At 48.9% G+C, this 27749-nt stretch overlaps 1 protein-coding gene across 1 annotated transcript in view; it reads right to left on the bottom strand.

The window, feature by feature from the left end:
• The window catches only part of LOC102447598 (substance-P receptor), a 117199-nt gene extending 94401 nt beyond the window's left edge, over positions 1-22798 (bottom strand). The window contains exon 1 of the mRNA XM_006129102.5: positions 21867-22798. Within this exon, the coding sequence (XP_006129164.3) occupies positions 21867-22267 (401 nt within the window). The 5' untranslated portion in view covers positions 22268-22798. The remainder of the gene's footprint in view (positions 1-21866) is intronic.
• Positions 22799-27749: the final 4951 nt, after the last annotated feature.

The raw sequence follows: 27749 nt of genomic DNA, 5'->3' as shown, positions 1-27749 counted from the left end.
TGAGCCATCAGCTCAGATGTTCATAACTGGTTGCCACTTCATCATGGGCAAACTTGAAGACTGGATCTTGTAGATCATTAGATCCAGTCAAGAGGGCATTGGCCTGGCACCAACGGCTAATTTGGCCAGTGATCTGCTGGGTAACCTCGAGCAAGACACCTTCTCTCAGTTCCTTGATCATTCTCACACTCATTTTAAAGCCCTTCCTTTTCAACAACAGGTCTCTATGGGCTACCTAAGAGCTAGACAGTAGATCCGGGGTTGGAAGAAATCCTGCTAATTGGGGTGATTTAGACCCTTATAAGCTTTCCAGAGTTAGCTTACCCTGTCCATGGTGCCCTATGCCAGTTTTTAGAAATGCAGGATTTGGAATGCTTTGGAAAGATGACACGTAAGGAGTCACTTTCATCCTTGTTGGAAACTAAGCTGCTCATTCTTGAACCAAGTTTTTACAAATGGATGCAACAGACCCTGTGTCATTATCTTCAGTAGCTATGGAGCAGAATTTGGATCCAGTTTCTACTCTGGAGCAATTAATTGACACAGAAGTGAAGTGTTGACAAGCGTGGTCCCTCTTATCTGCTGTGATTTCATTTTCCAGACTTTTGTGCCACACTGAAGACAACTGTATTTTGCATCAGTAATGACTAGAAAGGAGAAAAAATGTCAATTTTCATTACTTTGACAAGGTGCCTTCATATCCTCCTCTGGATTCACAAAAGATTTTTTGGATTACCTGCCGACAGTGCATTCTGAGATGCAGGCAAATATGAAAAAGATGTCGTGTTTATTAACATGGATCTTTATAAATATGCATGTAAAGGAAAAGAGAGAACCTTTAACCAGAGAGTGACCGCGGACATGCTCCTACCAAGGTTGTGAATGCATTGTTCTTAAATACAGGAACATGAATTCCTTGTATGGTACTTGCACTACTGGAGATAAGCATCAGTGATTCAAAACAATCTCCCACAAATTTTGTATTCTCCCCAATACTACTCTGTATGAGAAACGAGGCCTTCTCATTCGATTTCAATTAGTAACCTAGGTCTTATGCAGCTCACACATTCCAGCTACTTTCTGCACCCATTGGAGTTTGTTCCATCTGTTCTGTTTATTCCCGTGCCAAAAGTCAATTGCTTTCTCCTAATCTCTTTATTTTCAGCTGGATTTTTTATCTTGTGCTCCTTGAATCACAAACCCCTGCTAGAACAAAGCACGGGAATAGCTTTGCATTGTTGGCATCCAGTCAGAAAGAGGAGGTGGTTTCCTTTTTGAGATTTTTGCACCGTTGTATGTACCTTGTCTAAGTAATAAACGTTCATAGTTCACCGAGGCATCATGCTTCTCCCCCAGAACGGGAATGGAATCCATCGTGTGGGTCTCCTATGAAAGTCTCCAACTGGGGTTAGGTTGCAGCCTCTGATGTACCTGACACCCCATGTAAATGGACTGTGGTGGCATTAAGAGTCCCCAAAGCCAGTAGTGTCTGATGGCTTTAGCATCCACATAGATGCTGAATACTGATAGTCGGCTGGTACCAACGTCTGCCCAGGAATGTCACTGAGACAGAGTTCAGAAACATGTCAGGACCCCTGAAGAATCACATCTCCCCTCGAGGCACAAACCAAGGGGCTAGACACTTTACAATTTCCATTGTTACTGTTTGACAGATCAGGCATCAGCTTGCCCCAAAACTCACGAATTCTGGAGACCTCCCTGCCACCCATCGTATTACAGGTCAAGAAACTCAACCAATTGCCCTTTGGGATCTCCATATCCTCAATAGTGGTAGAGATGTAGCCGTGTTAGTCTGGGGTAGCTGAAGCAAAATACAGGACTATGTAGCACTTTAAAGACTAACAAGATGGTTTATTAGATGATGAGCTTTCGTGGGCCAGACCCACTTCCTCAGATCAAATAATGGAAGAAAACAGTCACAACCATATATACCAAAGGATACAATTTAAAAAAAATGAACACACATGAAAAGGACAAATCACATTACAGAACAGAAGGGGGATGTGGGGGGGAGAAGGAAGGTGAATGCCAGTGAGTTAATGATATTAGAGGTGGGGAAGGGGAAATGTCTGTGAGTACACCATGGTGTGACTGTTTTCTTCCATTATTTGATCTGAGGAAGTGGGTCTGGCCCACGAAAGCTCATCATCTAATAAACCATCTTTTTAGTCTTTAAAGTGCTACATTGTCCTGCATTTTGCATATCCTCAATGTATGTTCCATCCTCAATGTATGGCCCTATTGTTCCACCTCTCCGCCACCCGAAGATGGTTATCAAAGAGATGCAGCTGCCGAAGCTAGGGGCCGGAGTAAGGGTCTCCATAGAACTCTGTCAAAGTCATCTCTACAAATCTCCACTCCTTACTTCATCTGGGGTCTCCTTTCCTTTTTAAACTAAGGACGGCCTTCCTGTGCCTGGTGCAATTCCATTTTTCTGCTCAGTGTGCCTCCCCACCCCCACCCAAGCGCACCCTCTGAAATACATGAAACAAGATGGCCGTAGGCAGCCTTTTCAAAGCGAGGGCTAATGACAGAGCAGCTGTTCTCTGAAGTAACCTCCAGGCTGCCTGCTTCCATTTCTAGCTCCTTCCTCAAGCAGTGGGACCTGGCTGATACTGAACTTCCACTGAAGCTGAGCCAGAAGGCTGTAGGGAATATCTGTGCTGTTTCCTCAAACCTCTTCCCTAGGCTGCCACATCTACCCATTCAACAGCAATGTGCCCTTTCTCCTAAGAGATGTCCTTCTAACTCCCTACAGAAATGAATGTTATATAGCAGCCAAAGTGACCTGAGATATTTCTGAGAAGCTTGCAACCTTTTCTGGTCTTTTGTACATCAAATATGACATGTACTTAATGCCCCTGCAGGCATTTTGGTCTTTAAAAGTGTCTGACTATTAAAATAAATCTCAGTTCAGTAGAGGCAAGGCATATCACTACAGGTTGAACCTCTCTAATCCGGCACCCTCGGGACCTGACTGGTGCCGAACCAAAGAATTTGCTGAACCACAGGAGTTCAATATTATCTAGCAGCACGACCAACACTTCCCCTGCTTCCTGGGCTCTCCGAAGACATTTGGAGTAAATTAGAGCTAAATAACGGCACACAACGCTGAAAGCCAGGAGTGGTGGCTGTAAACAAACTTTATGGGACCGCAGGAAACTTGGCCATGCCCCTGATACATGGAATCCAGCTAACTAAGCTCATGCCAGACCACAGATATTGCTGGACCAGAGAGTGCTGGACTAGAGAGGTTCAACCTGTAGAGGTTATTTTAAGGGGGGAAAGAAAAGAAAATCAAGTGTTTTCGCTTTCAATTTTACATCTCGCTTTCTGTCACAGCACTTGACATACGTCGTACAATGTATTACATAGCTATACACAAGCCACAAACAATTTTAAAGTGAGATGTGACAGATACAGCGTAAACCAGGTGTTAAAAGGTTATTTTTAGCAGTGGCGCATAGTATTGTACTTACTATAACAGATTTTTGCTGCCAGAACTTTGGGCCTATTCAGTGGATCAGATTTGTAGGCAGAACGAAAGTAAAGCAGTTAGGATAAGAGACTTCAGTTAATCTCCAACACACGTATGTGCTAATACAGTCTGGCTGTGTACTCATTTAATTATAGATTTTTATTTGTCTTGCATCGTGGTTTCTGTTTCATCGACAACTCGAGATCTTCTGTACAAATACTATTATCCAACTCATTTGTATAAAGAAGAAGCAGCCCACAGCTAATCCCTAACAAGTTTGTGCTCATCTGCTAATCATGCTGTTCAGTTATTGCAGTCAGACACTTTTTTGTTTGGAAATATTCTGTCCAGAGCTTTGGGTTTTCCACCTCTGCCCCACATCGGTTCTTAAGTCAGGATTTTGAAAACTAGTCTTGTGATTTTCCGATTATACTGATAAAAAGAACAATGATTCACTGCTGTTATTTAAGCCAGACAATTAATAACAGCCCCATTTTATAGACCAGAAAGTGAAGGTAGGGGTTTTGGTCACATTTTTCCAAGTGTTTTTTTAATATGGGTATCTCAGCCCAGATATCAGAGGCTTGATTGTCAGAAGTGCTAAACTCAGGTGAAGTCAATGGTAGTGACAGGAGCTGAACACATCTGAAAACCAGGCCCTTGCTGTCTCAAGTTGGGCATCCAACAGTTGGCCAGTTATGGCCTTTGTCAAGTCACTTAACCCAAAGTTCAATCAAGCCCTATGCAGGGTTAGTGTCACAACCAAAATGTGAATTCAACTCCCTGGTTCCCTAGGCAGTAGAGAACCTCTATTCATTCCCCTGTGATACAGTTTAGGTGCTGCTTGCTGGCTCATAGCTACATCAGAGAGTCAGAGGAGGAAGAGGTCAGCACTGGCAGACCGCCTAGAAGCCTGATAAATTCACTCCACATGCTCCCCTGTTCCACCTTGGGAAAGAACTCTTAGTTCCATCCTCACAGCTGCTCCCAGACAGAACAGAGCTCATGCTTTCCCAGAACACATGCCAATTCCTTTGCAAGGGGTCGTGTTTGCCCAGCAAAATTCCCTATCCGCAGGGATTGCGTTTAATCGATGGCTCTGCAGAAAGGCCCTAATTTTCACAGCCCTGCTTTCAGAGAGTTTGTTGATGTATGTCCAGCTGTGACACCAGTGCTATCCTCCAATTCTCCATCCCTTGTGATAATGATCTATGTGTCCTCTTCCCTTTGATGTGATCATTTCAAAGCTCAGACCTGCTCTGATCTATATTAGTGTAATTTCTAAGTAGCAAATGCACGATTCAGAACTGCTTTGGCTCCCGGGCATTATTCTGGTGCCCATCACTGTGAGATCAGCACCTTCCGCGCTCATTTGACTGGCAAAGCAAGGTCCTTGGGGGTCTTTAGAGAAGCATCATCTAATTTCCATTTATAAGGATCTCTGTCTGGGGTCTAGCGATATTTCTCGGAGTGGGCGTTTATTGCTCTTTTTCTGGAGGACACTGTTAGAGTTGGCAGGACTAAAATTTCAACCCACTGTGCCCCATTAAATGACTTGTACTCAGAATTTGTGGGTGGTTCAGATGGTAGGTGCTAATGTAGGGCTTGGAAGACCCAAGTTTAAGTCCCTGATTTGCCATTGACTGTGGGGCAACTTCAGATTTTCTAGGCTGAGGGTTAAGTGCCTAAATACCTTCATAAATCTGTACCTTGGTAGCCTTATCTGTAAAATGGGGATAACAGCATTTCCGTGCATTGTGAGGATAACCACAGTAATGATTGTGAAATGCTGCGATACCATGGTAATGGGGGCCATATAAATATGACACTTGAAATCCATTTCTCTTGCAGAAGATCACTTTTACCTGGGTGACCTGACTACGTTTGGTAAATAATTCCTAACTCAATTTTCTGGAAAAAACCCTTCTTCGTTAAAAAATGAGGTGTACAGGGTTCTTTCAAAAAAGGGGGTTCTTTCGAAACCTCCCCTCCCCCATCTAAACTGCTTTCACTTTTGAAAAAACCGCTGTCGAAAAAACAATCAGAAATTTGTGCCGAATTTGCATATCTTCTTTCGAAAGTGAAAGCAAGTCTAGAGGTGCCCAGGGAAAGAAATCTGGGACTGGACCCTGACAGCGGCTTTAACATATGCTGGCCATTAAAGGTCTGTCTGTGCTGGAGTTGGGTGCAAGCCTCCCAGCCTAGGTAGATAGACTCGCACTAGCTCCACTCAAACCAGTGTGCTAAAAATACCAGCCTGGGTGCTACAACCTGGGTAGTGGCTCAGGTGAGGCCAGTGGGGGTCAGGCAGGCTTAGGTGGCTCGCCCAAACCGCCGCCCACATCACAGTCTCTGTGCTCCTATTTTTAGCATCCTGGCTCAAGCTGAGCTATTGGCAGTCTGACCACCCGGGCGGGAAGGGTTGCTCCTAGATGCTTGGTGGACCTGCCCTAACAGCGCCTGGGTAGAAGATGCAGCCTGGGATCGATGCGAAGGAAGGACACATCCTAGCATTGCATCTTTTCTTTTTTTCCCTTGCAACTCTGGCATCAGGGGAGGGTCTGACACATCTGAACCCCTGTAGCAGCTCAATTGGGCTACAGATTCACTCTTGGACCAACCAGGCTGGCTTCCTGGCTAGGGTATGCTAGTGCACCATGGTGTACCACATGGCCAGGGTATGCTAGTGCACCATGGTGTACCACATGGCCAGGGTATGCTAGTGCCCCATGGTGTACCACATGGCCAGGGTATGCTAGTGCCCCATGGTGTACCACATGGCCAGGGTATGCTAGTGCACCATGGTGTACCACATGGCCAGGGTATGCTAGTGCTCCACGTTGCACCACATGGCCAGGGTATGCTAGTGCCCCATGGTGTACTACATGCACCATGGTGTACCACATGGCCAGGGTATGCTAGTGCCCCATGGTGTACCACATGGCCAGGGTATGCTAGTGCCCCATGGTGTACCACATGGCCAGGTATGCTAGTGCCCCATGGTGTACTACATGGCCAGGGTATGCTAGTGCCCCATGGTGTACCACATGGCCAGGGTATGCTAGTGCCCCATGATGTACCACATGGCCAGGTTATGCTAGTGCTCCACGTTGCACCACATTGCACCACTGCTGGTAATGTGGCTTCAGAAATAGACTCCTCTAGCAGTGTTCAGCAAGAGCAGGATCTAGGGATTCCTTCTTGCCAGTGACGACCCCTCCCATCCCCAAAAGAGGAGGGGTGACTGCTCTAGAAGGGGGGATGGTAATTCCCTTGGCATGTAGCATTTCATCCCTATGTGGTGAGAAACAGTTGCTGGATTACACAAGGAATCCACCGGGCAGAACCTCGGGAGAGAATCTTCTCTTAGCAGAGTGAGCTGAGAGTGTACCCTGCCCTTTGGAGCCCTTTAAACCGAGTGTCTAGCTAGTGTAACCCTACTGGGCCCTCTTCGATGCCTAGCTAGTTCTGTGGTGTGTCGATGTTCTGGTTAGTAGAGGGCTGCGGGTGCTTGCTGAACCTCAGAGCTTGGAAGAGAGCCTATCTAAATGAGCTTCTCCAACCCCCAGCCAACACAGCTTTGTTTCTCACACAAGTCTCACCTCTGCTGTTCTTGAGGCCAGGTGCACATGACAGTGGAAGGTACCCTCTGTAAAAAACGTACCTTAGGCCGAGCTTCGGTGCCTTCCTCACAGCAGGAGGTCAACAGGCAAAACATCCCCAGCGACTTCCCTTCCTCATGAGGAATGGGAGTTCCGGCATCCACACCCTCAGCAATCGATTTAGCAGGTCTTTACTAGACCCTCTAAATCGAACTCCAGAAGTTTGACCACCACAGTGTCGATCGATCTTCCAGGAAGTGAAGACCTGACCTCACCTCCGCATATATCTTCACTCAGTGGAAGCCCATACTTGAACCAGAGCCAGGCCTACATTTCCCCCCCTCTTGCTTCTACACTACAGTGCCACTAACCCTGGGCTTGGACTCAGAGTTCCAGGACCTTGAAGGGCTGGAGGATCCATGCTCAAGTCAAGCTAGAGCCCAGATTCACATCTCTTTCTTAGCAGTGTAGCCAGAGCCCTGCTTGACTCCGGTTTCTGGAGCCACCTAGAAGTACCCTGCAATTCCATGGGACAACTGCCATAGTCCTCACTGACAACCTGCCATCCACTGTATTGAGAAAGGAAGCCACATCCCCTTTGCAGACAGCAGCAACTCAGCATTTAACCTGTTCTCTCCCCAGCAGCAGCGATCTGCAGGCGCTCCTGGGTCAGCCGCAGAGAGCAAGCCCTGCAAGGTGCAGGTTGGTGTAGGCATCATGTTCCTACAGCAGTCGCATGTCGAAGGGGTGAGGTTCTAGGGGTACTTTGACTCAGGTCTGCACCCTACAGTGTGAATGCCAGAGTGCCAAGTTCTAGCATGAGCCTGGGTCAGCAAATTCTTAACTGAGGATTCAGATAGGATGCAGACTCTCAGGTCCAGCATTTTCCAACACAGAGCAGCTGATTCTAGTCCCACTAACCCTGGGCTTACATTGCAGTGTATTGCTAGGAATTTTCCTGTGGCTCTGATTCTAGATTCACCAGTAGCCTCTTGCTGCTTCACTCTGCTCTAAGTCGGTTAAACAGCGTTTCCAGCTGTTCTGGGGGCAAGAGGCACAAAGCACATATGGCCCATTCTGTCCTATGATCAGGCTAATTCAGTTACCCCAAGTAATTCCCCTTTGAATTCCTTTAGCTCCATTTATGGCTTTTACATACTTCATGTTACTGTAACCACCACCAAGTGGATTTGAACCTGGGACCTCTGTATAGGAGCCTCTACAGCTTGAGCTATAAAGCCAACTGGCTCTTAGCTTAGGTTGAAGAACTCCCTTGTTCTTACATCTCACTGTAAGTGGTCTAAGTGACACTCCATGGGACAGTGAACCACCCTGGTGTGTGGGTTACATTACATGCTAGAAGACCAAGTATTCCAGGGGGCTGGAGCAGTTTGTACAGTGGGCGTGCTCAGAGCTACCGAACCAGATTATAAACCCTGTACAGGATGGAATCAACTTCAAGCCAGAGTGTGCCAGGAGCCCCCACCGACCTTAATTCCAGCCCTTATGCAGCAAGTGTTAACGTTTGCCCTAGGGAGTGTTCAGCTTGAGAATAAAAACTGATTAAGTCATGGTGAAAGAGCAACACAGCGGCGTGCAATGACTAATTACAAACGTTGGGTGACAAATTACATCGAATCACAGCCAGAGGACTCTCGTGTCGTCCCCTTTCAGAGAGTCTGCAAGATCATCTTTGAATTCGTTATTACACATTTGACATTCAGAAGATTCAAAAGATTATTCCAGCTGCTTGTCTGCAGATGATGTGCTGCATTGTAGAGCGGAGCCTCAGCAAAGCCCACGTCCCTACATGATTCAGACGTACCTCATTATGGTGCTTGAAAAAGCCAAGCAGTCAAAACAGTGGCTCTCTGGTGAAGAAAGGGATGCGTCACACACAGATTCCCAAGACTGAGATGGGGGAGGGGGGGTTTCAAAGATGCAATCAGTTACCGATGACTTTGCATAGTCCATCATAGAATCATCCAACCAGAAGGGGGAAGGGACCGCAGAGGCTTGCTAGTCTAACCCCCTGCCAACCTGTTGTGTCTAAACCATGCAAGACTGACGGCCTCTTTCTGAAAACCTGCAATGAAAGAGCTTCCCTGACTTCCCCAGGCAGTTTGTTCCCTTGTCCTACTTTTCTTACCCCGAGGAAGTTTTTCCTGAAGTTTGAGCTAAGTCTGCTGTAGTGTGAGCCCGTTGCCTCTTGTTCTGCCCTGTGGGGCAAGAGACAACAACTTTTTTCCATCTTTTTTATGGCAGCCTTTGAAGTCTTTGAAGAAACCGCTGTCCTGTCCGCCCATACCTGCTCTGTTCCAAGCTAAACATACCCGGTTCCTTCAGCCTTTGCTCCCCTAGCTTGCATTCCATCCCTTTGATCATCTTTGTTGCTCATCCCCTGGGTCCTTTCCAGTTCCTCTACAACAGTGGTTCCAAAACTTTTCGGCATCACGCCCCCTTTGTGATTTTTGAGAAATCCTCATCCCCCCCCCCCCAAAAAAAAGCAGCAAAACTTGGTGTGGGATTGATGGGAGTGTGTGTGGTTGGGTCGCCTCGCGCCCCCCCCTGGAATTTCTTCAAGCCCCCTCAGGGGGGCACGTCCCCCAGTTTGGGAACCCATGCTCTACAACATCCTTTGGATACTCTGGTGACTAAAACTGGACTAAAACCGAGGCCTAACAGGTGCTGGACAGAGCAGTACCATCCATGGTTCACATGCCAGGCCTCTTTTAATGCAACCCAAAATGGCGTTTGCTTTTTTTGCAATAGCACCACATTGCTGACTGGTGTGGACAGCCCTGCTGACAGCAGGAGGTAAAGGGGACAGTTGCTTCAGGGCCTGGTGATTCAAAAGAGCCCGGGATTCATAACTGCTGCTACAGCAGGAACAGCGGTGACCGGAGCCTTGGGCCCTTTGAATGGCTACTGGAACACCACAGGCTCTGTGTGGCTTTGAGGGCTGTCGGGGAGGGGCAGGTTCCAGGTGGTGTGAAGGGCTGGCTGCCCCTGGCCTTGCCCCTTCTACCCAAAGCCCTGCCCCCTTCTGGGAGTGCAGGGCCTCCCCCCCCCCCCGCTTCCTCTGGCCCAGGGGCCCACAGAGGCTCCCCTGCTCACGGAGTCAGAGACTGTGGTGCAACACGACTCCCAGATCTTCTCAGCAGAGCTGCTGAGGAGCCAGCTATGCCCCTTCTGCATTTGTGCATTTTTGGTGCAAACGAGGCAAACACAAAAATACAGTCTCAGTGTCAGATGGCAGGCTGCAACCCTTTTACTGGCCATATGTGAGGGCTAAAGGCTTATCAGGATTTATTGTTTCCTCCATGATTGCTGTTTGCATATCGAAGAGTCTTTCCACTTCTCACTTAGTTGCATCTGATGACACTGAGGGCCCTCTCGTTGGGGTGCTGAATTCCAGCACATCCCAGGAGAGCCAGGGGACAAGCTGAAAGCAGGCGAGACAGCAGGGAGTGGAGCATGGGTGGAGAAAGGAGCTGGAACTGAGCTAAGGTTAAGAAACCTCGCAATGTTCAGAAAAATGACTGGAAGTCCGACTCAAATCTGCGCCATCGGTGAAATTTACGCCTGCGCACAGGGCCAGCAGAAATTTGCAGCGCTTACGTCCTCAACATAGAACATCAGTGGCACATGGATCTCTCTGCACAAGGGTGAATCGCACCCCAGCGGTATTCAAAGTCATGGCTGGCTGCTTCACTGACAGAAATAAGTGTCTTTTTCCCTGACATTAATCCTGCAGAGGCAATATCACAATAGCAGAAAGAGCTGCCGGATTCAATGTCTTTTAACTTTTCCCATGGGCGGCAGGTAACATGGGTAGGGGAAGACCTGGCCTTCCCAATACAGCCTGTGCTCTCTGGCCGCGGGGGGAGGAGAGGCTGTGGTGCAGCAGCCCAGATCTCTGGCCTTCTGGGAAGGGGCCAAGCCACCTATTGGGACAGGGGACACTAAGGGTCCTGGCGATGTCCAGGGCTGGGAGCAGTAACCTGGGGCTAGCCTTGGCAGACAGCGCAGGTGTTTTGCCTAGAGAAGTGGGGTGAGACTGCCACCCAGGGACTGGGGTGTCACGGGAGACAAAGGCCCACTGTAATGGGGCTAAGCCCTAAGACCAAAAGGGCCATAAAGAAGTCCTCCAGGCAGCTAGAGTGGCTAGGAGGAAACCAGCCAATCAGGGACCAGGAGGGACTATATAAGAGGAGCTGCAGGACTAACGGAAGCTCAGTTTCAGCCCAGACCTGGAAGGGAGATTAGGGGTGGCCGGCTGGCAGAACCTAGGACAGCTCAGAATGGAGCGCTGTTGAGAACGATGAGCTGAGATAAAGCCCTGAGCTAGGGGCAAGAAATCCCCTGAGGCTACGTCTAGAATTCAGGCTTCATTTGGAAGAAGCTTTTCTGGAAGAGATCTTCCAAAAAAAGTCTTCCGAAAGAGAGCGTCCATACTGCGAAAGTGCATCAAAAAAGCGATCTGCTTTTTTGACAGATAGTGTCCACACTGAATGGATGCTTTCTTGCATGTAAGCTGTGTTTACTATGGGCCGAGCGGCCACCCGGACACCTGTGCTTTTTCCTCTTTCCTCTTCTTGTGAAAGAACTCCCTCTTCCCCATCCACATGTGCCTATTTCCGAAAGAGCTCTTTTGGAAGAAGGCTTCTTCCTCATAGAAAGAGGTTTAACAACGCCAGAAAAACCCCTCTGTTCTTTCAATTTACTTTTGAAAGAACATGATTGCAGTGTGGATGTTACTCAGGTTTTGTCAGAAAAAAACAGTGCTTTTTCTGTCAAAACACTGTAGTGTAGACATACTCTGAGTGGGGAACCAAACTGCGAGGAAACAGACACTAGCAGAGGGCACTGGGATGGGCGTGTATCCTGGAAGAGGTTTGTGATTTCACACAAGGCCGTGTGACTTGGCCAGAGGGCTGAGCAGCTGAAAAGGCTAAAGATCGAAAACCCGTTTAACCCACACACCTAGGCTATGTCTACACTACAGAGTTTTTCCAAAAAAACTCGCAGTGTCCACACCTCAAGTGCGTTTTTGCGCAAAAAAATGGAAAGAACAGAGGGGTTTTACTGGCGTAGGTATTCCTCAGTCTACGAGGAAGAACTTTTTGCAAAAGAGCTCCTTCGCAAAAAGGTGTGTGTGGACGGAGAAGAGGGGTTTTTTGCTCAAAAAGAGGAAAGAGGAAAAAGCAAAGGTGCCCTGGTGGCCATTCAGTGCATACCAATCAGAGCTTACTTTCGAGAGAGCGACCATGCAGTCTGGACGCTCTCTTTCGCAAAAGCACATCGCTTGCACAAGAAGCCTGCAGTCTAGATGGAGCCCTAGTGTGGGTCACTATACCATGTAGTGGCACTTAAACAACTTACAGCAAGAGCTAAGAACAAGGGAGCTCTACAGCCTAAGCTGAGTACCAGCTGGTTTTATTGCTCAGGCTGTAGAGAAGTTCCTATGCTGAGGTCTCAGGTTCAAATCCACCTGCACTCAAACAGACTGGCCAAACGGGGGTGCTCACGTGAAGTGAGTCCTGACCCATTTCACCCACCCAGTCAGCTGCATCCCAACCCAGGACCCTAAAAGCATCAGATTGGGCTGCCACTGGGTCAGCGGGGATCCTGACTGCAACAGGCTGGCTCACTCACTGGTACGATTTCAGCCAGACCTGAGTCAGCTACCTGAGCCACTTCCCAGCTCCCCCTGGGGCCATGCCTCACTCAGTAGCAGGCTGTTGGGGTCGCCGGGGTATGCAACCCCTGTCAGGTCCAACAGCTCTTCTGGCTCGGCATCTATCTGTGCTTCCGGCCATCCTGGCCTGTCTTTGGCTTCCTTTAGGTCTGAAGGAGCCTCAGAACTCGGGGCAGGTGTCTGGCTTCTCTGGCAGTGGGGGCCTAACTGAGCCCCAGGGCCTGCCTTGCATACTTCAAGGCCTGCCTCCTGACTTCCAGCTGGGGTGGTGCAAAGAGGGGTTCCCCCTCCGCCCGGTCAGTGGGCAGCCACTCTGCCTCACGACAGAGCAGGTTCAGAGTGTCACTGCACACGAGAGCAGCAAGCGATCCATCCCTTGTCTTTGAGAAGTACAAAAGCTTCAACACAAAGAGTGTCACTAGAGAAAGCTACGGGAGCAAGCAGAATGCATCCGTTGAACACAAGTACCTAGCGACTTCCAAAGGAAGCTTTTGGGGTAGGTTGTTTTGCCATGGTTTGCTCCTGGCGAATCCGTGCTGGCCATTTGCTAGAACTCTGTTACACTTTAGGTGCTTTCAAATGCGATTGTCCCAGGATCTTTCCAGGTATCGAAGTTAGGCTGACAGGTCTAGAATCCCCCGGCCCTCTTGTTAAAGACAAGTACTGAGTCTGCCCTTTCTCTAGTCCTCTGGGAACCTCACCCATTCTCCATGAGCTCTCAGAGATAATTGTGAACAATTCCAAGATTGCTTCAGCTAATTTCTTAAGTGCCCTACAATGAATTTCATCAGACCCTGCCAACTTGAATAGAGTTGGATATAACTTGAATATAACTTACCTAAATATCTGCCTGCTTTTCCCTCTAATGGTTTGTTCCTTCCTTCTTACTAATAATACTAATTTTAAGTGTTTGGTCACAATTTTCCTTTTTACTGAAAACTGAAGCAAAACAGACATTAAGCACCTCAGTCTTCCTGATGCCATCTGTTATTCTCTCCCCATCTCCACAAAGTAGTAGGATCTATATTTTCCTTCATCTTTCTCTTGCTCCTAACGTTGCCATAGAATGTCATCTTGTCGTACTTCCTGTCCCTGGCTAGGTAAAGCTCATTTTGTGCCTTAGCCATTCTGATTTTGTGTTTTCCTGTATTATTTTTCCAACCAGGAGTGAAGGGACAATTTGTGTCCTGAGCTTCCTGGCAAACATTGAACCAAACTTGAGTTAATCCCCCCATTATGACCAGGTCTTGTGTTCTGGAAATTTCTGTCGTTTATTCTAGAAATGCCAGCCCCCTCCAGAGCTGGTGGTCTATTGTAGGCCCCTACAATGATATTGCCCCTGGTTTTCCCCTTTTATTTTCATCCAGAGCCTTTCGATTGGTCTGCATCTCACTGTCTTCTGGACCCTGGAACAAGTGTATTGACTTTTGATGTGTCATGCAACATCTCCTCCTCCCTTTTTTTTCCTGCCAGGCCTTCCTGAGCTACTAGACCATCTACACCCCTCTCCAATCATGAGATTTAGCCCACTACATCTCAGTGAGGTCACAATTTAGCTTGTTTTACTTCCCTGCATCCCTTGTGTGTAGACATTTCAAAAGCGGAGCACATTCCCTTGCTGCCAGGGGACCGACAGCCTCAGGGGGGCCTCTGAGCAAGGCGTTATGTTCCTGGCATACAGATAGGGACATTCCCTAAGGCATAAAATATTCTTTCCGGACGGCTGCAACATCAACGGCTTCATTTCTTAACATTCAGAACCCTAAGCACTCAAACCAGAGAGAGACAAAGCGGACTGCGCCCAAAGGCAGAGGAGCACAGCTCACCTGAACTGGCCCTCGGCTGGCAGCTTGCCCACTGACTGCTGAAGACCTAGTTTCTACGTTTCTCTGCAAGCAGGCCCAAGAAAACCCATATATTTAAAAACATTGCTCACAATTTGAACACTGTTTTCAATATGCCATATTTAGAATCCAAATTATGGTCGTGTGCCAGCATTGCTGCCTCACCTCTTCTGTAGACTGTGATGGGGTGTATCAGCCCCACACTGGGCCTCAAGGGGTTAACCTGGCTCACCTGGTTGAGGAGGCCCCGCCCCCACAACCCTACTGGGCATGCTCCAGCTGGAGGCTGGCTATAAAGGCCTGTGGAGCTGTTCAGTCAGGGCTGACTATTGCCGGGGAAGAAGGTGTCAGAGGAGCTCCAGGGGAGGAAGCACCGAGGAAGCAAGTTATGGTGATCAGGCCAAGAGGGACTGCCGGGAGAGCCCCCAGACCAGAGGGAAGGGGTGGTGAGAACTACCTAGAGAACACTGGCAGGAGGAATTGTTCCCCTGGATCACAGCATGTTGCAGTGGGATTCCACAACGAGTTAGGTGTGGACCGCTCCACTGCTGACAGGTCTCTGGCTGGGACCTGGTGGAAAGGGGCCAGGTCCTGCTATCCTCTCCTCACCAACCCCTTCCGGGGGAGCTTTGCCTATTGCTTTGCCACTGGCTACTAGGCTGAACTACCCTGACCACAGGGGAATTGTATTGACTCATTGGTTGCTGGGCCATTCTGTATATTGATACTGTAGCCATTAGGCCACACTACCCTGAGCACAGGAGAACTGCATGGATTCTATGGCTGCTGGGCATTGCTGGATATAGACTCCGTGGCCACTAGGCTGTACTATCCTGACCACAGGGGAATCGTATTGACCTTTGGGCCAGTAGGCCTCGTTTCCTGTTGTCTCAGCCAGTTTCCAGTTCCTGGCGATAGTTTACTTCTCATCCTCTTGCTGCATTTCCTTAAAAGTTGTTTCTGAGGGACTTTGTCAAAAGCTTTTTGAAAGATGAAATGTAACTAGTGGTAAAGGCGAGCCAGGTTCTAGTAGGTTGGAGAAACATGATTAGTCTAGGCAGACACCCTGCTGGCTTGTACTTTCCTAGCTCGGTATTTATAATTCTGTCGGTAATGATCATTCCGGCTGATTTACTTGGTATTGCAGTCAGTCGCTAGGAGAACTTGAAACTGGAATCTGTGTGGATAGCAAGCCCTCTGGGCTCCTACCTGCATACAAATGAAATGCTGCTCAACACCAGACTTGGGCAGCAGGTTCTTCCCAAAAATCTATAGCGAGGTCACTTTGGAGCTCTTACAGGGTTTCAGCCCAATCCTTGCTCTGACAGCTGTGATGCTTGAAGATACTTTCCACACGTGATGATAATCAGCCTGATTTTTTTTCAGAGCATGCACTGCTCCTGTTAAACTAATACTAGAAACTTAGCATCTTCGGCGGCAGGGGGGAGGGGGGAGGAGGAGGAAACAGGTGCTGTATTTTCAAGTCAAAGGATTTTTCAGAGCTAATTGCACTATATAGGTTCAGATTCTGAATACCTATGTTCATACCTATGTGTCAATTTTACATAAACATCTTTCCTTGTGAAATGTTTCCTGATCGACTGCCGCACAAGGGTTCATTCTTTAGATGGCAATTTTGCTTCCTCCGACAAGCGGGCTCTGGAAATTATTTACAGAAGGCACGTTTTGAAATAGATTGAACAGTTTTTTGTAAAGCAATGTTCTTCTGGTGAACAACTTGATGGCTAATAACCCAAGCATCCTTTAAACTACATATCCAAGTTACTGACAAAGGTAATCATTCCACTTTGGGACTCTGAACCATGTTCAATGCTGGGTGTATTTATTTCTCCTCCTCCCCTGCATCTACTGAAAATAAGCTGATTTCAAGTGAGTTTTCCTAGTTCTAAACTAGCTCTTGCTTTGCTGAGACCACATAGCTATCATTGGTTGTTTTGATCTTGTGGAATTCTGGTACGTGTTTTTACCCTTGCTGCATGGGCTATGTTTAGGTTTGTGGTTTGAATGGGAAGCATTTGTCCTAGCCCTCACTGGAATGAGATACTTAATATAACCAAGCTAAAAGCTCTTCTCTTGAAACCCCACACAATACTCACAATTGATTCCTCAAGCATAGGAGTCTGGAGTGAAATACTTGGCTTAAGTAGCTGAATGTTTTCATCAACCCACTGTTTCATGTAATTACCGATCTTAGATCCAAATGCTAGATAACAGGTGATGTAACAGCACTATTTGTATTTCTTGACCAAAGGGGGGAATAAAGAAACAGACTACACTGAGTCCACATTCCAAAGAACAATAACTCATGTGAGATTTGACATCAACAAATGAATCACAAAACTCGTTGCTGTCAGTATCTTATTTCATAATAATGCAGATTTCCTTGATCTCTTTTCCCTCAACTGACACTTTTTCTTCAAACTGACTGAGCCCAATTCTTGTGCAATGCAGCACCTAGGACCTTGAATGCTGATACCACGCGCACTAGGTTTTCCGTACAGGAAATCTAAAATCTAAAGCTCCCATGTACAATTTTCAACAACGCCTTGAGAGCCCAAAGGTATGTCTAAACTACATGCCTCTGCCAGCAGAGGCATGTAAATTAGACTAGCCGACATAGTCAATGAAGCGGGGATTTAAATATCCCCCACTTCATTAAAATAAAAATGGCTGCCACGCTGTGCCAGCTCAGCTGATCGTCAGCACAACGTGGCAGTCAAGACGTGTATCGGTCGATGAGGAAAGCCTTTGCTGACCAATCCCTTATGCCTCATGAAACGAGGTTTACAGGATCGGTTGGCAAAGGCTTTTCTTGCCGACCGATCCGCGTCTTGACTGCCGCGTTGTGCCGACGATCAGCTGAGCCAGCACAGCGTGGCGGCCATTTTTATTTTAATGAAGCGGGGGGATATTTAAATCCCCGCTTCATTGACTATGTCGGCTAGTCTAATTTACATGCCTCTGCTGCAGAGGCATGTAATCTAGACATACCCCAAGTGTTTTCATTGAAAGTTATTTAGGGACTTAAGAGCCTAAGGCTATGTCTACGCTAACATATTTGTCGGGATAACTTATGTTGCTCAAGGATGCGGAAAACCACACCCCCGGACAATATAAATTACGCCAACCGACACGCTGGCATGAGCAGGACTTTGTCAGTGGGAGATGCTCTCCTGCTGATGTAGCTACCGCCACTTGCGGGGGCTGTTTTTAATTATGTCAATAAGAACAGAATGGCCACACTGGGTCAGACCAGAGGACTATCTAGCCCAGCATCCTGTCCTCTGACAGTGGCCAATGCCACGTGCTCCCAGAGGGAATGAGCAGAACAGGTAACCATCAAGTAATTCACCCCATCACCCACTCCCAGCTTCTGACAAACAGAGGCAAGGGACACCATTCCTGGCTAATAGCCATTGATGGAACTGTCCTCATGAAATTATCTAGCTCTTTTTTTGAACTCTGTTGAAGTCCTGGCCTTATTTAGCTTAAAAAAAAAAAGCACCCACCTCACTTCAATCTACCCTCCTTGTTATTTTTCTTGTGTCCTACATTTGAGCTTTGACAGATTGAGGTAGGTTGGTTAAAAAACAATGGGAGAGCTCTCTCCTGTCGGCATAGATGGTTTACACGGGAGATCTTACAACAGCACTGATGCATCAGTACAACCGTGCTGCTGTAAATTCTCCGGTATAGACAGAGACTGAGTCTAACTGCTAGTCAATGGGATGCAGGCTGCTAAGTTGTTTAGGAGCTCTTGTAAATATGATTCACTCTCTGAGTGCTAGATTAAGAAACTGACAAGACTCCATGATTTTTACAGTGTGGTTGGTCTCTATGAAAGAGAGAAGAGAGCTGAGGTGATATCTTTAATAGAACTACTGCTTGTGGCTGAGGCAAACTCTTTTTCAGGATTTGAAGCCACACGCTTGTCTGTCACCAACAGAAGTTGGTTCAGAAAAGACTCTTGAGAATCTGTGTGTGGGAAAAAGTCTGGAATGTTAATGCAACAGGTCTCCAGCATCCTCCTTGTATGCCATTCATTGACAACTTAATGGACTATATTAAATTCCATCAGCTGCAAGCAGAGCTTATTTGCAGGTTTTCCGTAGGAAGGTTCTCTTTACAAACCAGGTGCCCTTGCAGTGAATGGTTACTGACAAGTCATACTCGCTGAAAAAGCAAGCTGTGTGATAGAGCAGCACTTTTAGAATGCTTTGCAGCCCCAAGGATCTCTGTACATAGCGGGCAGTGCAGTCTAGGTACAACACCCCAGAAATGGAGAAACTTCTGGGATGGAGGGGAGCCACCAACGGCGCAATATTTGGTGTAGGGGAGAGTTTGGGCAAGAAGCTCAGGGCAAATAAAACCCATCTACTTTCATAGAAAATGCAGTGGGATCTAATAGGATCTTTACGACAGTGCTTTTCAATCTCTCATGCAGAGATGCCTGGGGAGCTGCAAACCATGTCAAAGGTGTCCACAGAAAGTTGTCATTGCCATAGAATGGTGGTTTCCAAGCCAGGATGCATGGGCCCTTGGGATCTGCAAACTCAGATTTCCAAAGGAGTCCCCATCAGTGTTCCTTGGAAGCTGTGTGTGTATGCAGCTTCCCAGCCTCCCCACCCCACCCTGCTGATTAGCCGAGTGCCCAGAGTTAGTTTTTTTTTTGTTTCTACTAGTGCCGCACATTCACATGTCTCGATGCACACAACCAAATTTATTCTGCACATGGATAGAAAAAATCCACACATGGACACCGTTTTCATAATTGCAAGTGGTGTTAACATTTGGGCTTTGATTCTCCCCTTAATTCCACCATGGAGTTCAGAGGTGTTACTTTGGATTTACTCCAGTGCAAGCAAGAGGAGAATCAGACTCACTCGCTCATGCCTGGCATGATAAAGAGATGAAACTTGGAAATGAATTCCCATCCCTGCGTTATTAAGAACAAGCTAACAAATTTTAAACTACATTTCACAGGCTGGAGATGAATGAGCGATGGCATCGCTGTAAGCTGCCTTCAGAAAATTCCATTAGGAGTCTGCATTTTATTTTTCAGGTCAGTCTAATTAGAACATGTGAGCCAAAATGCTCTCAGACAAAAAAAATAAACCTTACTCAATTTCATTTCTCATGATTGTAGAACATGCAGCTGAGGAAAGGGAAAAGAGGGAAATTCTGGAACACAACTCTCTCTGTATTGAATTTTAGATCCCTGTTAGCAAAGAGCCACCGTATTTTCTAGGAGGTACCAACAAATAGAATTTACAACCATTTTAGAAAGGAGTAAACTGAGGCACAGCCAGGCAGAGTGACTTGCCCAGGTCAGTGGAAAGGTCTGGCAGAGAGCAGCAAAACCGAATTCTGCCCCAAAAGTTCCTAATCTCTAGTCATTTTCTTTGACCACTCGATCAGAATTCATCCCTCCCCTGACTCGGACGTTGGCTTCCTTGCCTGGTTGTTGGATTTGTGTTCCTTCTGAGAACAAAATGTGAGTATGTATGTGCTGGCAAGCCACAGAGAAAACAGGTGTCTCTGTCACTCATTCTAAGCCGTACAAGTCACAGAGCCGAAGAGAGAGAAGATAATAGCACTTTCAATGAAAATAAGGTTATTTCAACAACCCCATTTTACCCAGCTCTACAACGTGCACAAGTCTGTCCCAAAACACTATAAAGCGGCAAATATAGACAGCACCTTTTGTGGACAGAGGGTTAAAAGCTGGAGGTCTTTACATAGGTGAGTTCCAACTGAAATCAGGACAATGACTATGATCTACACCGGGGATGGCCCAACTTACCGCCTCTCCAAGCTGCACACAACAATCTCCAGAAGTTCAAGAGGAGACATGCTCTGTGGGAGAAGAAGCCCTGATATCCTCATCTGCCTGTGGGGCAGAAACTCCTACCCCACCACCCTGCTACAAGGCAGAGGTGCTGAGGGCCCCTTAGTCTGGCAGGTGGAGAATAGGGGTGAGTTGATGACTCTAAGAGCCCCAGTTTAACTGGAAAAGAGCCACATGTGGCTTGCGAGCCGCCTTGCTCTTTAGCATCTGGCCCATAGATCTCTGCATGTGCCACTACAAATACATTTCACGCAATTGGATTATACAGGCTGCTTTAAATATAGATTTTAATCTAAAATCAGGAAAATTAATTAGAGTGAGTGAAATTAGAGGGCAAGACTATAGATTTCCGCTGATTAAAAAAGAAAATAGCCACAGGCTTCTCCAGGGCACAGTTAAAACAGACCCATTTCATTAAGCTAACTGCATTTTCCTGACGGGAATTATGGGGGTCAGGGGGAGAGAGAACTCCTATCTCCAGCGCTTTTTTAAAAACAGGCTATTGTGTCTTGCAATATTTGTTTGGGCAGGGAAGAGATCAGCAAAATGTTGAGGGAGCGGAAGGAGTTAGAGAAGCGGTTCTCAACAGGCACCCCTGGGATAGCCAAGGTCTGGGGGGCGGAGGGGAAAGGTGGCATCAACCCATTTAGAGATTTGCCTAGTTTTACAACAGGCTGCATAAAATGCACTAGCAAAGTCTCTACAAAACTCACAAGTCAGGCTGACAACGGTTTACTCACACTGCTCTATACACACTGAGCTCTGACACAGAAGTACAATAGTTGCAGTCCAATTGATTTCTAATTACGCGGTACAAAAAAGCAGCAGCAATCTTTCAGGACCAAGGGTCTGTGACCCTTTGGTATCTGTTATGTCTGGTTTGTAAGCAAGTTGTTTCTAAGGAAGGTGAAACTTTGAGGTTCACTAGACACCGCAGACTCCTGAAAGGGGGCCCAGTCGCCTGGAAAGGTTGACAGCTAGTGAATTGGAGCACCTTGTCCTATAAAGTGCTAGCGCCCTACCAGCCGGAGAACTCATAATGCTCTTGTTGGGTCCTGCCCCATGGGCCAGCTCTGTTGCACCCCCTGACTGGCATCCTTCCCCAGAGCCTGAAGACTGGATCCATGCAGAACTGGGCACTCGATTACCTCCTTATGTCTTAGTACCTGTTGGCCAAAGAGGAGCAAAGGCCAGATTTAAAAATCCCCACTCGAGCTCTGAAAATAGAGGTGGTGGCCTGTAAATTGGGAGGGGGACACCATCACTCCCCAGTGCAACTCGCGGCCCTTTCCCCCCCTTCCCCCCATCCTGGCTCCTGCGGAGGATGCTGGGGAGCCCCACCTGGCCTCACCTGTCCACGGCGATGGCGGTCATGGAGTAGATGCTGGCGAAGACGGCGGCGATGGGGAAGAAGTTGTGGAACTTGCAGTAGGCCAGCCCGTAGTACCACTCGTTGTGGATGGCGTAGGTGAAGTTGACCACGGTGTTAAAGGCCGCCATGGAGGCTTCGGCGAAGGCCAGGTTCACCAGGAAATAGTTGGTGACCGTCCTCATGCGCTTGTGGGCCAGGATGATCCACATCACCACGATGTTCCCCACCACGGCCACCACCACGATGAGGGAGTAGGCGGCGGCCCAGAGGGTGACCTGCCAGGCGGGCTGCTCGAACAGGTTGGCCTCGGCGGATTTATTGAGGGAGCGGTTGTGGGGCAGCGCGCTCGCGTTCTCCTCGGCGGAAAAGAGGAGATCCATGTCCCGCTGTCTCCCAGCAGATGTGCTGGGGGGGGAGTCCAGATGTGCTGGGGGGCCACGGGCCTGGCGGGGGGAGGCGCCCGCAGCTGGTGCAGCTCGGTGACTGTGGGGCGCGCCGGTCAGTCCTCTCTCCGGACGCGGGACGCAGAAGGAAGCCGGACAGCTGCAGCGAGGCGCAGAGAGGGGGCGGTGGCGGAGGGGATTCCCCTCCCCAGCATCCTCAGCCTTTCCGGAGGGGGGCGAGGCAGTTACCCTGGGGGGGGGGGGACTTCTGGGCACCGATCACAGCCCGGTCGGCAGCAGCAGCGGAGGTGCAGCCTCCCCCCGGCAGCCCAAGGTGGCCAGAGGCGCAGAAGCGGAGACCCTCCGGTGCCAGACACCCAGCCGCTCCTCGCGTCTCATCCTCGCCCTGCGCGTCCCGGCGCCGGCCGGGGTTTTATCCAGGCACCGCGGCCACGTCAGGGGCGCTGGGCAGAGCCGGCGCTCGCAGGGCCCTCCCCTCCCAACAGCTGGGCAGATGTGAGCGCGCGCGCGGAGAGGGGGGGGCGCACCACCTCTGCAAGGCGCCGGCCCCCGCAGGGCGCAGGGGGACGCTCGCTCGGCCGGGGGCGCCGGGAGGTGGCTGGCTGCGGGCGCCGGGCGGTGCAGCGCTTGCGCTGCCTGGGTGCCTCTGGAGTTGGGAGGCTGAACTTGGTTCCACCCACTGAGCCTTCGAGGAAGGGGCCGCGCTCCGCGGTGGCTGCTTGTGGCCGGGGCTGGTCCCTGCCATCCTGGCGAGGGGGGCGCAACAGCCGGCCAGAGGGGGCCGCCCTGGGCAGGGCGCTCCCAGGGGAATCTGCCGGCTGGGGACAGAGCCGCAGGATTGACCAGGGCAGGGCTGGGGACAGGTGCAGGGACATGCAGCCGGGTAGCCCCGGGAGGGGGATCGCGCAGGCCTGGGGCTCCCGGGTCACTCCAGACCCCGGCAGCTCTTCCACCCTGTTCTCCTCCTGACAACCCCTGGAGCTGCCTCCCCCCCCGGGTGTTTAATGCCTTGCGGGGGGCACCGGGAGTGCAGGCGGGTTGGGGTGTTCTCCGGGCAGGGGGGCGAGGGAGACTCGCACAGACCCCGGTTACCCCGGGTCCCGGTCTGGGGGGAGGAGGGAGGATCCTGCAGAGAGCAGAGCGGGGTAGCTCATGGACCCTTTGTTCTACCCCCTGGCACTGCGCCAAGGGTGGGATAACTCGCCCAGCCCCGGGGACCGGGATATGGGGGGGCGGGAGCGCTGCACACACGGATTGGCGCATCTCGCTGGTGGGCAGCTGGTTGTAGCCGGCCTCATGGAGGATGTCTGTGCCCTGGAGATGCCCTTTGCTTGAGCTGCCAGGCTATGGAGGCTGGATCCTAGACACTTTGGGGCTTCAGGGTACTGGGGCTCTCTCCCTTCCACATAGGAGAGGCCTGTGCGAGACCCCTCGCCCCTCACTGCACAGGGAAGTCTCCCTCCACTCCCCCCCCCAAACCCCGCTATGGTCATTGCTGCCCCCTTGCTATTGTGATGTGGACAGGAGGGACCTGAACCTGAGAGCTCTGGAGCTTAGTGCATGAGCCTCTGCAGCCTGAGGGGAAAGCCAGAATGTCAGGCACTGGGTCTCGCTGAGGGGGATCAGCTGAGCTGTAGGGGTGCTAAGGCAGCTCCCTGCCTGTCCTGGAACCACAGTGTCCCAGAAGCAGCCAGCAACAGGCCAGTCTTCTGGGGGGGGGGGGGAGGGGAGAGCATACAGGGGCACACAGCCCCTGCCCCGAACACCAGCTCCAGGAAACCTGCTGCTTCTGGGGTAGCATGGTCTGCGATGCCAGGAGAGGCAGGAAGCTACCTTAGCCCCTACCCCTGCTGCACTGCTGATCGGGAGCTGCTCAAAGTAAGTCCCTGCTGCCCCAGCCCTGACCCCACCCTCAAGCTGGACCTCCCTCCTTCCTCCCACAGCTCCCATCCCAGAGCCCACATGCTAGTCAAATGAGGTTGAGTTGCCACACCAACAATTTTCTTCCAGTGGGCATGAGAAAACAAGTTTGAAAAACACTGCTCCAGAGGAGACGCCCTCTGGGAGCGCTCTCAGTGCCACCGCATGGACCAGTGACCCACACCCAGTAGGTGTGTGGGTTACACGATGGCATTTAACAAAATGCGGCGGAGAAAGCCAGCTCCCGGGAGTGTCAGGAGAACTAAGAAAAACTGCCTGTGTCTGTACTGAGTGGGGGAGCACCAGCCCTGGTATTTTACATCAGAGACCCTTCCTGCTTTGATGCTGCCTGCTCTAGGTCACATACCTGGGAGGGATGCGGGAAGCTGGTGGCTAGACATTGCCGGTGTGGGCTGGGGCGCTTGTGAAACTCACCAGCAGTACACGTGTCTCTTCCCCGCTCCCAGCTCTTGAACCAGAAGCAGTGGAATGGCAAAGGGTACTTACTAGAGAGCTTTTCCGCCTCGTGTGAGTCTGGCTGCTGGCTCACATCAGCTGGTCATGTCCAGAGATGTTATCATCAGACAGCTCTTTGGTGGCCTGTGTAAGCCGAGGTCACACTGACAAAGGGGCGCTCCTTTCATCAGAAGCCTCCGTTTGCCATCAATATAGAAGTGCTGGCAGATCAGGTTTGAGGTGATCGAGTAGGGTACCGCAGCATTGTTTACTCTGATGTGCCTCTTAGGAGATTTGGGGCAAGCACATTCAAGCCTGGCGTAAGCAGGCAGAATCCCACCTGGGTGGCTTTTTGCCTGTTGTCTCCAGAGATGCCAAACCAGCCCATCAAGTACTGAATTCACAGGAGAAAACAGTCGATTTTCAGCAACCCAGGAACTCCATAAAGCTGTGTCCAAAACACACAGCAGCCCGGCTGTGCCCACTGTCTTTGAGGATTTCCCCAGTCCCCGAGCAATCACACCAGTGTCATTTAAATCGGTTTCTAAACAGATAAGCTAAACTGGTGCAAAAATAGCATTTAGACCAGTCCAGACTACACCAATAAATACCCGTGGGGAGGAGACAGCAAACCCAGCTAATAGATGATTTTACATTGGCAAGGGCTGCTCTTGGATTTAACACTCACACTGGCCATGGAATTGACACTGGAAGTGTCTTTCTACCAGGTTGCTCTGTAAAGCTGGTAGAGAATGAGGCAATACTGAGACATGGGCAAACACAAAGTCGTTAACGTCTTGCTGTCACAATCCATTATAAAGCCACAGCAAATCCCCTTCTGGAAGCCATTGTAGACTTGCCTTAACCAACAGAGTATAGGAGGGTTTAAAAAGCAACATCTTTTTTCTTCTCTTACCTTAAAACCATAAAGACGCTTCAGAGCCTGTAATAACAAAGAAATTGCAACACTTCTGTATCAACTCACTGTTAATTTTTCACTGGGACTATTTGCCATGTAAGGTACTGTTCCATGTCTGAGATGAGCAAGGGTGGCAGAATTGCCTGGCAGGAGAAATCAAACAGCCTATTGGTCTATTGAAGTGAGACTGTTAGAAAAGTGCAGGGAGCTGCCATGCAAGTTATGCAGAAGTCTTGTGAGGAATGGAGGGCTGAATGGTTGAGGTGTTTGACTACAGTCCTGGATGTGGCGAGTTCAGAACTTGCTCCATCTCGCATGCAAAAACTGCAGCCAGTGGTGACTGGGTCCTGGCTGCATAGGGTTAGGGCCATCAAAAGCAGACAGCCTTGTCAGGCTGAAGATATTAGAGATACAAGGCAGGTGAGGGAATATCTTTTAATGGATCAACTTCTGTGGTGAGTGACACACGCTTTCATGCCTACCCAGAGCACATGAGACCAGAGAAAGAGCTCTGTGTAGCTTGACAGTTGTCTCTCGCCCCAATGGAAGTTGGTCCAATAAAAGATATGAGCTCACCCTCGTACCCCTTCCCCCTGCCTTAACCACATCAGCCCCATGACAAATGTGGCTCGGGGCAGACATTTCAGTTATGATTTTTGTGTATTGAATATTACCTGCTCTTAGCTACTAAAAAGAAGTCATTTTTAACAAAGCCAATTGCCTGGATTCTTTTATACCGAGCTTCCTTTACAGCCTTTTCAGCACCTTACCCTGGATTTTGTCTACTAATGTGGTTGTAAACAAATCACATGATACATCTGGGTCAAAGACAATGGCCTGCGTCTGTATCTTCCACTCCAATTCCTCTCATGAAGTGAGTTTCACCCACAAAAGCTTATGCCCTAATAAATTTGTTAGGGTACGTCTACACAGCAGCATTATTTTGGAAGTAATTAAGAGCATGTCTAAACTTCAAGCCTTTATTTCAAAATAATGTTGAGCTGGAGGACTTCTTACTGACTCCAGGTAACCCTCATTTCATGAGGAGTAAGGGACGCTGAAGGAAGAGTGTTGTTCTTTCAACTTCCTGCTGTGAAGGCAACACCTAAAGCTGAGTTAAGCTATTTTGACTTCAGCTACGCAATTGATGTAGCTGAAGTTGTGTAGCATAATTCAACTTTAGCCCTGCTGTGTAGACTTACCTTTAGTGACTAAGGTGCCATAGGACTCCTCGTTTTTTTCTTCTTTACAGTAGTTTGTATTCTCATTGGTTACCTGTTTATGTGGCAATTCAGTCAGCCATTAGGATTTATAATGCTTAGCTATTAAGAGCTTGTCTACATGGGAAAATTTACCGGAAGAACTGCAGTGGTATAATTATCCTGTTCTGCTGACAGATTTGGCAATTGAACCACTCCAGTTCTGAATAGGGGCTATACATTCAGCATGTACTTAACTTTAGGCATGTGCTTTATTAAGCCCTGATTCAGCAAAACATCTATGCCAGTGATGGGCAACCTAACCTAGTGAGAGGGCTGCATGAGTGGCCTCCTTCATCTCGGGGGCTGCAAGATTATTGTAACCAAGACGGTCTCCCGGAATAGGGCAGTTCTGCTCACGGTGCTTGTGTACCTGGAATTTGCGAGCAGTGCCGACTGAACCGTCGTAGCATTGTGATTGTCTGCGGAGGGAGCACACGGCTCTCACAATCAATACCATGTACTCTCACAATCAACACACCTTACTTCACGTGCCCTTGCGTTACGGGGCATGTCACTTTTGTAATACTGGTAGGAAAAAAACGACAGAGAAGCCAGCAGAAACTGGCAACCCTGTGCTCCCAGTAAACAAAACTGAAACAAAATGTCCCTTGGATCACTAGCTGCCCACCGTGGGCACTTTGAAATGTAGGGGTGAAAGAGCTTATTAATCATAAGAATTGTAGAATCTGGCACTAATGTAAATCCCAGGTACAGTTTTTCACCAACAGGATTTTTCAGTCTACTGGCTATTAATTAGTGAGCATGATAATATGTTAGCTCGGGCCGTGTTTCATTTAAGTAATTTCAAGCAGTAACCTGCACTTTAAAATACAGTGTATATAATGGAAGAGTCTTCTAATTCAGATTTTACATTGAATTCCCAAGCAGCATTAGAGCTAGC

Source organism: Pelodiscus sinensis, chromosome 28 (genome assembly GCF_052426305.1).
Source record: "Pelodiscus sinensis isolate ZL-2025 chromosome 28, ASM5242630v1, whole genome shotgun sequence".
NCBI classification, from domain to species: domain Eukaryota; kingdom Metazoa; phylum Chordata; order Testudines; family Trionychidae; genus Pelodiscus; species Pelodiscus sinensis.
The sequence above is the reverse complement of the archived record's forward strand: the minus strand, read 5'-3'. Positions and strand labels throughout refer to the sequence as shown.